At 39.8% G+C, this 12,727-nt stretch overlaps 2 protein-coding genes across 2 annotated transcripts in view; one reads left to right on the top strand and one right to left on the bottom strand.

The window, feature by feature from the left end:
• TMED6 (transmembrane p24 trafficking protein 6) overlaps positions 1–12,727 on the bottom strand; it is a 328,748-nt gene that overhangs the window by 100,250 nt on the left and 215,771 nt on the right. The gene's annotated exons all lie outside the window — the stretch shown is intronic.
• Positions 1–12,727, top strand: part of TANGO6 (transport and golgi organization 6 homolog) — a 134,570-nt gene that overhangs the window by 86,335 nt on the left and 35,508 nt on the right. The window contains exon 16 of the mRNA XM_084861016.1: positions 11,502–11,653. Within this exon, the coding sequence (XP_084717142.1) occupies positions 11,502–11,653 (152 nt within the window). The remainder of the gene's footprint in view (positions 1–11,501; positions 11,654–12,727) is intronic.

Genomic DNA, 12,727 nt, shown 5'->3' on the forward strand with positions numbered 1-12,727 from the left:
ACCTGATTGGGTTATTATGAAATTAAAAAGATAATATATACAAAGTGTTCAGAACCAGTAGCTCTCATGGTAAGGAGTGAACAAATATTGGTTGCTATTATTTTCCTATTGGTATTTTTTATTTAATCCTTTATTGTTGAAAGTATTACATGTGTCTCCTTTCCCCCCCATTGACCTTTTCCTGCCTGCTCCTACCCCAGCACAGGCCTTCACCCTCCTACTGTCCTGTTGGTATGTGTCTGCCCCCTGATGGTCAGTGCGTGTCATAACAACCAGTTGATTGGTCATTCAGCTGCTTAGGCTTTTATACACACACACACACACACACACACACACACACACACACACTGAAGCCTGGTGCACAAAATTTGTGCACAAGGGTGGGGGTGTCCCCTCAGCCCAGCCTGCACCCTCTCCAACTTGAGACCCCTCAGGGGATGTCCAACTGCTGATTTAGGCCTCAGGATTAGGCCTAAACAGCAATCAGACATCCCTCTCACAATCTGGGACTGCTGGCTCCTAACTGCTCACCTGCCTGCCTGCCTGATCGCCTCTAACTGCCCCCCCCAATCCTGGTTACCCCCAACTGCTTGCCCCCTGCTAGCCTGGTAATCCCCAACTGTTCCCCACTGTCCTGGTTGCCCCTTAGTGTGCCCCCCCCCCCCCCCCACTGGCCTGCTGTTCAGTCGTTTGGTCATCCCTCACTAACCACCCCCGACAGTCTGGTTGTCATGACAGCCCCTGGCTTTTTATATATTAGGATAAATGCTTCTTTAACAGCACCTCACTGCTTGCTTTTTAAGGGTGTTTCTTTAGAAGTTGCTCATCTTTCCAAATCATCCTTTAAGTCCTCTTTCCCCCAAATCAAACATTGTATCCTACATTTAAATAGCAGTAATCTTACCTTTTGTAATTAGATCTCTCTAAATAGGTTTGGGTAGATATTACATTTCTTTTCTGACCACCACCATCTGCAAGAATCATTAACTCAGGAGATACAAGATGACATTGGCAAAGGATTCTTTCTTTAAAGATTACATCATAATTATTTTTTTTATTGTTTCAGCATTTTAATTTTGCTGTTATTTTTATTTTCAGTGTCTTCATATTTTTGTCTTCTTATTTCACTCCCCTATTCCAATTTAGAGTAAAATTAAAACATTAATTTTGGAACTTTGGTGTGTATGTGAAAGGACACAGTAATAAAGCATCTGATTTTCTCTCTCTCTCTCTCTCTTTTTTTTTTTAGTTTAGAAATATAGCTTGCATTAATTTTAACTTATGAACTTGCAAGTCAGTAAACCAACATCATAACTGAAATATAATTTCTTAGAAAGAAATTGTAACTTAATTTTCCTTTTGCTGGACCTGATATAATAGAGATTTATTTCATAGCACTTGAGGGATGTTGTGTTACTGATTTAAACATGAAGTTGTATTCTCAGGCCAAAAGCTTCTCAATTTATGCTTGTCAATATTATGAGGCCAACTAACCCTTGAGCATGCTTTAACAAGTTTGAACATTTATGTAGCGAATTAAATTAATTAAGTCACTGAAATGGTTTTAATACTTTCATCATTACAAAATTGTAAAGACAGTCTCCTTTATTGAAAATATTTACTTTTTTCCTTTCATCTTTTTTTCTGGGGGGCTGGGAGGGGAAATACTTTTTAAATTTTTTTTTTTTTTTTTCCTTTACAAATACACCGGAGACTCAATCCTGGGCCACAAATCTACACACTCCTTTGCAACTGGTCCTCTGATGGCAGAACCTTTCATCTCCCCTTTATTGTTTACTGTGACCCCCACATTACCTTCAAAATTAAGAAACGTGCCATCCTGTCTCTGGTATGACTTTGATTGTCGAATTGGATGTCCCTTCTTTCTGAGCTCTGGTTTGCCTTTTTTAATTGTGACCATCATCATGTCACCCACACCAGCAGCAGGAAGTCTGATCAGGGGTCCCTTGGTCCCCTCTGCAGAGATGATAAGCAGATTTTTGGCTCCTGTGTTGTCAGCACAGCTGATCGAGGCTCCTCCTGGAAGACCCTAAGACCCATCACATCCTCGCTTAGACTTCTTGAACGCTGCTGGAAAGGGAAAATTTTCTTTCATCTTCTAAAATAACTTACCATAAACCTGGAACTCTTCCTTCCTTGTGATCACATTTCTGGGCTTGATTTTGTTAATTCTACCCTTCCAGGAAATTCCGTCCTGTTTCTGAAGTGTTACTGTCTCAAGCACACTTTGCAGGAGAACTGATCTGTTTGTCTTGTCAGTAACACCTTGGGGTAGGGTCAGTTATTGCAGATTTTCCGTGTAGGGTAACTTTTGTGTAAACTGGAAAGTTTATACATTGATTAAATCAATCTTCAAGTTCAATGAGCTGTTGAGATGGAATGAGTAACCTAGTTAATGCATCACTATAGAGGCCTTAGCATCTCCTGTTTCAAACTGTTGGTTTCTGTTACTTTAGTTCATGGCGTTGCCAAAAATGCTTTGTCGCCACAAAGCATTTCCTATATGTTGCATTACTTTGTCCAGAGGTATTTATCTATAGTTCTTATTTGCACGTCACTGTGTGATTTGATGACGCTAAAAGAAAACTTTTGCAAGTAAAAGTGTAAAATGGGGACTCTACTCCTTTCACTGCCCCTCTCACTCTTTTCTTTCTTCTTAGTCCCTCGAATTTAAAATTTCCCTCTGCAGGTCCTTACTCAGGCTTGAACCATCACTACAAAGTAATCAAATTGCAGAAATTATTTCACTCTCAGATCTTTTTCATTCCTTCCCAGCTTGTAAAAAGGAGAGAGCAGGTATATTAATATTTATGAAGTGGTTGATGGCAGCTTCCTATTGTGCTATCCTTCTTAATATGACTTTGCTTTTCTAATTGGAGGCTATTTAGTCCAAAGAAATAAAATTCCAATGATTAAATAGACTCTAAGGCAATACAATTTACTAATAGAAGAAATATTTGGAAGCAAGAATGTCTCTCTCTGGCTCTTTAAAACATACCTGGTAGGCCCTGCCAGTGTAGCTCAGTGATTCAGCATCGACCCATGAACCAAGAGGTCATTGATTCAATTCCAGGTCAGTGCACAGGCCCAGGTTGCGGGCTCAATTCCCAGTAGGGGGTGTGCAGGCGGCAGCCGATAGATGATACTTCTCTCTCATTGATGTTTCTATCTCTCTAAAATCAATAAAAACCTAACAATAGTCCTACTAACATGTTTGCTGTTGTTTAATAACTTGTCCCACAGGGATCTTCCCATGGTTACAGGTACACCTCAGCCTATCTATATACAATTTGCATCTCAATCATCCCTGCTTATGTGGTCTATGCAATGAGGTACAATGAAACCACAACCAGGAAATGGAGTGCTAAGAGTCCCTGAACTTTTTTTCTAACCTTCTCATAGCTCAGGGTCAACTCTTGGTTACATTGCTGTAAAAAGGATAACAGTGTGAATGTAAAACCAAAACCATTAGCAGATCAACCATTAGCCTTAGGGAGAAAAGTGGGTCCTGACATGTAGGCAGCAGCAGAGGGGAATCTATCCAGAGACTACCCAGCATTCTTGCCCAGTGACTACCGTGACCTGCCTCCTGGCAAGCCCCATCAAGACCAGAAGATGGCTTTGGCCCCAGCACTCTGCAGTGTCCTAATATGTGCATCTAGGATGGGGGTTAGCAGCTTTCCACTGTTAGGAAATCAGAAGTGGTTCAGCTCTTCCCACTTTGAAAATGGTAAAGAAGAAGGAAATCTTTTTGTTCTCTTCCGACTAGAATTACAGGATTTCAGCCTTTAAACAAGGTAATTAAGTAACAATTCCGGTGCTTGCCCATGGACCAGAGAAACTTACTCCCATTATGCCCTATTGCTCACACACTTTCTCAGACATGGCACTGGCTGCTTTTTCACCCACACCTTATAAGGTTAAACAGAAAAAGACCATGCAATGCCAGAGATGTGAGGGAGTCAACTGGCCACTTTTCCATCCTTTGTTTTAGAATGGAAGTTCCTGCTGATCTTAATGCCCGGCCAAGTAAGTGTCCCGGTGGCGGGTAGAAAGAGCCCTCTGCCTGGGAGATATAATTCATGTCTGTCTGTGACCTGGGATTGGCCCCTTTTAAATTTTACTTTCTTATTTATAAAACAGAATTAATATTTTTTTCCTAACTACCTTAAATTCTTGTGAGGCTCAAATAAGATAATAGGCACCCAGGTGCTTTGCAGATAGAGGCTTATAAATGCACACAGCATTGCTTTATTGCATAGCATTTTATGTCTGGGCTGCACTGTAGCTGCATATTTTATCTTAACTAAAACCCGTCCCCTGTTCGTGAAGGGCTGTGTAGAGAAGGAAAACCAAAATCAGAAAAGAGATGATTTCCCCAGAGCTACAAGGGAAATTCACAGCTAAAAAGTAATTGTTACTAGATCATCATTTACCTCTGAATATTTCAATGATGAATTTCACCAGAAATTAATTGCTTTTAATTATTAAATTCTCTACATGGCTTTTGAAGAAGAAATTCTGCCTCCCAGGATCTGCCATCTCAATCCCATTTCTTTCTGACCTCAGCAGAAATCATCATCTCTGTTGACTCTGATCCACACATGTGACACAGTAGGTTGCATGCATGAAACATTACAAGGAACCAGTCCTTCTCCTCCTGGATTTCTTTCAGTAGTGAAGTGGAATCTCAGAGCAAATGAATAGCTGTAAGCAAGGACATAAAAGCGTACACAAACAGAGGCAGGTCTGTATTGCGTCTTCTGTTTTCTCATTGGCAGATCAGCGGGGATATTTCTGTGAGGGCATGTGGCTCTCCATGTTACTGGTAGGAATCTCTTCACTTCAGTTCAAAAGTAATTGGGAATCCAAGATGGGAGGGAAAGTATTTCCTCTGGAGCCCTTTCTTAAATAATTGACTTAGTGAAGTCAAGTGTGTATTGTAACTTCATTTAATCTTTTTCCATCTTTGCTCTTTTTTTTTTCCCTCCCCAAAATATCTAATGTCAAAACAGAAAGTACCGCCTTTGAGAGAGGAAGAGCATACCTGGACTGGTTAGATTACAGAGGGGATTTGACACTGTAATTGAGATCTCTCTCCATCTCCACTTGAGTCTGATTTGTTAGAGGAAATGAAGTCAAAGCAAAAGAAATTTGGATTAGGCATAATAAAAGGCACAAGTGTTTTTTAAATATTGGCAGAAAGTCCTAACTATCCTTGGGTTCATGTTTGTCAAACATGGTTTGGCACAGACTTTTGATAGATGGGATATTGGACTAAACCTATGTGTAAGGACCTCTGAGTCTAAATCGTCAATATTTTTTTATTTGTTTAAGAGACTTTTATATTACACTAATATGCGTGTGTGTGTGTGTGTGTGTGTGTGTGTGTGTGTGTTTAAACTGAACCAATGGAAGTTAATTTAGAGGTTTAAAAAAAAATACGTTACCCATTAAACTACCAGCTCTGAGGTAGTAGTAAGGACTGAAAAATTTTTGGCACCATTTTTACCAACAAATAAGGAAGCATAGAGCTGGCAGAAGGAATACCATTCCCAAAGCAGAGGGAAAGCTCTGGGTCCTGCTTTCTTGAGATATAATTCATATACCATACAATTCACCCATTTATAATGTGGAGTTCAGTTTCTTTTTTTGTATGTTCGCAGATATGCAGCCATTTCCAAAATAAATGTTAGGACATTTTTATCACACCTAAAGAAACCTTATACTCATTACCAATCAATCACTGATCGACTTTTTTCTCTTTAAGGATTTACTTATTTTGGACATTTCTTATAAGTGAAATTATACAACATTTTTCAGCATAAAAAAAGAAATGAGCTATCCAACCATGAAAGGACATGGAGAAACCTTAAGTGCATATTATGAAGTGAAAGAAACCAACCTGAAAAGTCTACATGCAATATGTTCCCAACTATAGTTGGCAACATATATAGTTGGAGTTTGAATTGCACAGAATTTTTTTCTCTAAATACTGTAATTGTATCATGTGTTAACCAGCAGTTTAAGTTATTGATAAGGCTTCTGGTCAATAGTATGCTATTAGTAAAGTTTGTTGGGGAGTCACAGTTCACATGCATATTTTCAACTGTGTGAGGAATCCGTGGTCCTAACCCCACATTGTTCACAGGTCAACTGTATATGACATTCTGGAAAAGTCAAAACTGGAGACAGGAAGACAAGTGGTTGCCAGGAATGAACCGGGAGGATAAGCGGAGCACAGAGGATTTTTAGGACAGTGGTTAGAGTGTCGGTCTGTGACTGAAGGTTCATAGGTTTGAATTCTGGTTAAGGGTACAAGGGTATGGTTGGGCGCATATCAGAGGCAACCAGTCGATGTGTGTCTCTTACATCGGTGTCTCTCTGTCTGTCTGTCTGTCTTTTTCTTCCCTTTCTCCCTCTCTTACACTCTCTCTCTAAAAAAAAAAAAAAAAATCAATGGAAAAACTGTTTTTGGGTGAGGATTAACAACAAAAAATAAGTAAATAAAATTTTTTCAGCTCTTTCACTATGCATTGATTTTTCACCTTCCTAAGCAACTCATTTTTATCAGATTTGTTCAAACAAATCTAGATTCTTCACTTTTCTTTGAACACACAGCTGTTTGCTTCTCAGGAAGGTTAATTATTGCTGACATCCTGACAAGAGTATAAAGATGCACATCGCCAGGTGTTGTCATTGCACAAAGTAGAAGTCGTTGATGCTGAACTCAGGCAAACCCCTCTGACTAGCAGCTACTTGAGTAGGTGTCTAAAAGTGAGCTTGGATTTACTGTGTGCATTTCCCTGGAGCTGTTTAGAAATCATGAGGAAAAGGTGGTGGTCTCTCTAACTTCAGCTCCATGGGTATCTCTCAGTCCATATGTTGTAGCCTGTGGTGATTACTTTCTGAAAACGGAGGTGAGGGACTTCAGAAATCAGTAACATTTTTGTAAAAGCCGTACAATATGCATGTTCTTAAAGGAGACAACTCAACAGGATGGTTATGAATGTTTTCCCGTGTCTGGGATCAAGTGTCTGCCATCTTTCAGACAAAAAGTGAATTAGGATCTTGGAATCTGGTTCAAATAAATTAACTGAAACAATAATACCATTTCAACTAGATAAAGAAAAATACCAACGAAAAGGTAAAGAAAATACCCCCCACCCCCACCTCTGAACACACACACACACACACACCACAAACTAAAACCAGGAGTGCATGGGATAATTGAGATTTAATCGCTTAATCAGAAACTAAGGGATACTTGTGGGTGTTCTGGAGCTGTGGTTTTAGTTCATAATGAACTAGGTTAGTCAATAGTTGCAAAATATACTCAGCGTATAGCTCTCTTCACACGAGCTAACTGTATATAGTTACCTTTTTATAATAGGTTGGCAAATGGGAACCTATTATATATATTAATATATATATAAAATCTGATTTATGCTCTATAACAGACTGTTATCCCAATTAAAATGATAATTAGAAGAAAAATTATTGGGTTTCTGTTTTTCTGTTTATATTAGTTATAAAATTGACTTTTGAAGCCTTTCAAAAACATATACTGTCTCATTCCTTTGTTTTAGCAAACCTGTCTTTTCAGGCTTTGTACTGATAGACATAGAACTGACATAGAAGTACTCTATAATTTTAAAGAATATTTCAATTTTCATATTATATCAGTTAAATGCTTTTAGCTGCAGGTACAGAAATTTCCAACTTAACTGGCTTAAATAATGGGGAATAAATCATTGCACATAACAAAAAGTCCAGAACTAGTGAATTCTTTGATTCCATGACATCATTCAAGGCCTAAATCTTTTAGTCTTTCTGCTCTGCCAACCTCAGCTTTTTTGCCTCATTCTCTGGTCTGTCGTGGTTTCAAGTTGGCTGTAGCGACTCTAAGGTGTCATATATTTAACATAGCCAGAGGGAAAACGGTTTCTTAGAGTCTTCCAGCAAGTTTTTCTTCACAGCTCATTGTCCAGACTCAGTCACCTGCCCACAAATAAACCATTTAAGGCAAGGGGGCTATGTCCACCATGATTCACTTCATACCCATGAAGACCGTAGCCTGAGTCACATGGGTGGGGGTTAGGCCCCCAGGCAAAGGTGGATATTTCAACATAAAAACTAGAGTGCTATTTGCAAGGAAGATTGGGAGAATGCCAATGAGATGTACACAACAAAATTAAAAACCCTTTATGGCCCTAGCTGGTATGCACAGTGGTTAGAGCACCACTACATTGAATATGTGTATGGAACGGTCATTGGTTCGATTCCCGGTCAAGGGCATGAACCTGGGTTGCAGGTTCTATCATGTTTCTCTCTCTTGCCTTCCCTCCCTTCCTTCCAACTCTTTAAAAAAAAAAAAAATCAAAGGAAAATATATCCTTAGGTGAGGATTAGCAACAACAACAAAAAAACGCCCCAAAAAACCTTTATGTAGGATCTTTAAATTCTATCCCCGTGTCAAAGCACATCCTGGAAGCGTTATTCTCTCACTGCATGCATTCAGTTTGTTCTGCATAGAAACCTGGTCAGGGCTGACCTCCAACCTGGAGACGAGGATCCAGTACAGTCTTCAGAAATGCGGAGAGTTGCATAGTCAGGGGCTAGCAGAGCCCCCAGGAAATGGAAGCAGAGCTGTAAATCCCCCAGGAACAGGTTTGAGCAAAGATGTGACAAATCTAGGCTGTGTATGTGAGGTCCAAGGGAGATTAAGTTGCACCAAACATGATGCCAGAGCTCTTGGAGAAGCGCAGAATGGATTCAGCGAGTGGCCCAGACCAGTACCTACAAAGCCAGGTTGCACGTGGGCCCAGAGCGCGGACTGGGTACAGTGCAGGGCTCCTGTGATGCTGACCCTCCCGCTGCCTCCTTTGGTTCTCGGGTGCACTTGGGAGGGTGTCGGTAGAGCATGCAGTTAAATGGATGCTCATTTGGGAAGTGGTAACAAAGCCCAAAAAGGGCAGGAAATTGCCCAAGCCGGTTTGGCTCTGTGGATAGAGCGTTGGCCTGCGGACTGAAAGGTCCCAGGTGCGATTCCGGTCAAGGGCATGTACCTTGGTTGCGGGCACATCCCCAGTGGGGGATGTGTAGGAGGCAGCTGATTGATGATTCTCTCTCATCCATGTTTCTGACTCTCTATCCCTCTCTCTTCCTCTCTGTGAAAAATCAATAAAATATATATTTTTTTAAAAAAGGGGCAGGAATTACATAAATGGAACATTAAATAGTGGCTTTGTTTATGTGATGGAATGCTCTTTTCTTTTATGGTGGGTCAGTATAAGAAATAGTCATAGGCCGAGACCGGTTTGGCTCAATGGATAGAGCGTCGGCTTGGGGACTGAAAGGTCCTGGGTTCAATTCCGGTCAAGGGCATGTACCTTGGTTGCAGGCATATCCCCAGTAGGGGATGTGCAAGAGGCAGCTGGTCAATGACTCTCTCTCTCATCAATGTTTCTAGCTCTCTCTCTCTCTCCCTTTTCTCTATACAAAATCAATAAAATATATTTTTTTAAAAAAGAAAATAGAAAATAGAAATAGTCATAGGATTTCTACACTGAATATAAAACTTTCGTTGTCCATTCTGTTCTTCACTTTCCCCCCAGTTCTCACATGACTTGTTTCTTGAGGTCTTTTCCTCTGAGAGCTTTTCCCTGAGCCCTCACCCCTGGCTCTCAACCTCCCTCCCCAGCCCCCACTTTCCTTTCCTCCCTCCCCCACGCCCCCATCATAGCCCTTCTTGCTGCTGGAAGATTTATTTACTGTATCGTCTTTCCTCTCCACTAGAAGTAGGCTTCAGGAAGATGGGGACTTTGCTCTCGTGTTCATGCTATATTATCTCCAGTACCAAGAACATACTTTTTTCTATACATTTGTATGTTTAATATACATATTTAAATTTGTAAGTTTTGTTGTTAATAGTGAGAGAAGTGTGAGTGTGTGTGTGTGCATTTTTACATACATAAATGGAATGATGTTAGTTCCGTTAGTTTCTTTTGCTTAACAGTTTCTTAAGGAGACCTTTCCATATTAGTGTATATATATTTCTGACATGTACCTTTTTTTTTATAATACTCATCTGAGGATATATTTTTCATTGATTTTTAGAGTGGGTGGAAGGGAAGGAAGGAGGAGGAAGAGGAAGAGAGAGAGAGAGAGAGAGAGAGAGAGAGAGAGAGAGAGAGAGAGAGAGAGAGAGAAACATCCATGTGAGAGAACCACATCAATTGACTGCCTCCTGCACCCACCCCAATTAGGGGCGGGAACAAACCAGCAACCCGGATACCTGCCCTTGACCTATCAAACCTGAGACCCTGCGGTGCAAGGGCCGATGCTCTAACCACTGAGACCTCTGGCCAGAGCAAAGTCCCCTCTTTCCTATTCTGCAAACAGACTATGGCCAAAGTCATCACTGATTCTGTTTCTGTGATATACACTGATGGACCAGATTATTATGATCTCTGAACATATAATAATCTGGCCACTCAGTGTATAGCCTATATAATAAAAGGCTAATATGCAAATTGTCCCCTCGACCAGGAGTTCAACCAGCACGCAGGCCGGCCAACCACCCATGTCCCCTCCACCTGGCCAGGCTGGCCGGACCTCACCCGTGCACAAATTCAAGCACCGGGCCAGATTATTATGTGTCCAGAGATTATAATAATCTTGCCACTCAGTGTATGTTGATGTTAACTGGGCAGGATGAGTCTATGACAACGGCATGTAGTATATTAGGAACTGGGAGCTTTTGAGGGAAACTATTTCTCATCGTTTTCTTAAATTGTATGGAAAGTACATTGTGTTCCTGACCCTAAGGGAAAACAAACATCCTCTTCCTCCCCTTTCAAGTGATTGAGATTAATGAAATTATGCTCTCTAAGCCAGTGTTTCCCAAACTTCTCTCATGATGAGAATCACCTGGTGGAGTTGTTAAAACACAGATTCCTGAATCCCAACTAAGAAGTGCTAAACTAGAATTTTTGAGAACATATAGGAAAAATTGCATATCTAACTTAGTGCTCTGTATATAAAATCTGTCTTAGAGCACTAGTTAAGTATACAATTTTACCTATATGTTCCCAAAAATTCTAGTTTAGCACTTCTTAGTTGGGATTCAGGAATCTGTGTTTTAACAACTCCACCAGGTGATTCTCATCATGAGAGAAGGTTGGGAAACACTGCTCTAAGCAACCTCTGCTTGACTCTAGGATGGTATTCACCATTCCATCAAAACCGTTCTTGTCAAGGTCAACGGTGACCTCATTGTTACTCAGTCTGATGGTCAGTTATTAGTCTTCTTCCGCTTAACAGTGAATGTTCTTCCAAAGCATGCTTTCAAATAGTTTTATACAAATATTTAAAAAGTATAAAACACCATAAAATGTACCACCATGATGTCATTATTCCTTCTTTAATAAGCTGACTGTGTGCTTTAAAAGATTTTTATTTCTTCCCTTTTCCTATAGGGGATATGGTTTCAAAGTACCGAGAACCTTTGATCCACACCTTCCTGAGAGGTGTGAGAGACCCAGATAGCTCTCACAGGGCTAGCAGCTTATCCAACCTTGGAGAATTGTGCCAGAGGCTGGACTTTCTGCTGGGCTCCGTGGTTCATGAGGTACTGCATGTTGATTCTTCTCTAAAGCTTTTCATTTGGACCTATGAATAGCTTGGGATTAGCAGTCACAAGACCTGTATTTTTTTTCCAGGTCAGGTAAGTAAGTCATTAATCTCCCTCATCTTCACTAGTATGACACATATATTAATATATTAATAGTGATGCCCAGCAGTGTGGCTTAGTGGTTGAGCATCAACCTAGGAACCATGAGGTCACAGTTCAATTCCTGTCAGGGCACATGCCTGGATTGGAGTGTGCTAGAGACACCCGATCGATGATTCTCTCATCATTTTTATATATATATATATATATATATATAAATTTTTATTTTCAAGAGGATTTATTATAAAAAATCCGAGGTAATTAGAATTGAAGAAGGACAGATGAAACTTTACTGTGGTCTCTGGAAATACACTCATGGATTATTCATCTACTTGAATTTATGGTATTTCCTGATTCCTGAGCTTTATATGCTTTTTATTGATTATAAAGGCTATTCTTATAATTAAATTCCAACTTGGGATTTTTAGGAAAGTTATACACCAGTCATTTTCTCTCCTTGAACTCCCTATGCCCAACTTTTTGTATCTTTTTAAAAATAATTTAGAAACAATGATTGTTACTGACTTAAAACCTTCAACTGCTCTATTATACATGAACCATTAGGCACCTGATGTTTGGTTATGTTAGCAAATCTCATTGTTTAGCAATATCAACTTGTAACACCTAAGGAAAGGCCTTTTCAGGACTATATGTTTATGTCAGCTAAAGATTTCAGCTTATTATAACTTCTCTGGGTCAAATATTGAAAAGTTCCCTTTTTTTTTTCTGTTTACTTGGTTTCTTCATATGACTCAACCTAAATTGAACCATAAATCATGAGCTGAAACCTATATAATTTTATTAGCCAATGTCACCCCAATAAATTCAATAAAAATTTTAAATAAAAATTTTGAAATCACCCAGATGTCCGTAGATGGGAAGTTTATTTGTTTTTAGATTTTATGTTGATTTTTAGAGAGAGAGGAAAGGAGAGAGAAAAAGAGAAACATCAGTGTGAGAGAGACACATTGG

This window comes from Pipistrellus hanaki (assembly GCF_964339955.1).
Source record: "Pipistrellus hanaki genome assembly, chromosome: 15".
NCBI classification, from domain to species: Eukaryota; Metazoa; Chordata; class Mammalia; order Chiroptera; family Vespertilionidae; genus Pipistrellus; species Pipistrellus hanaki.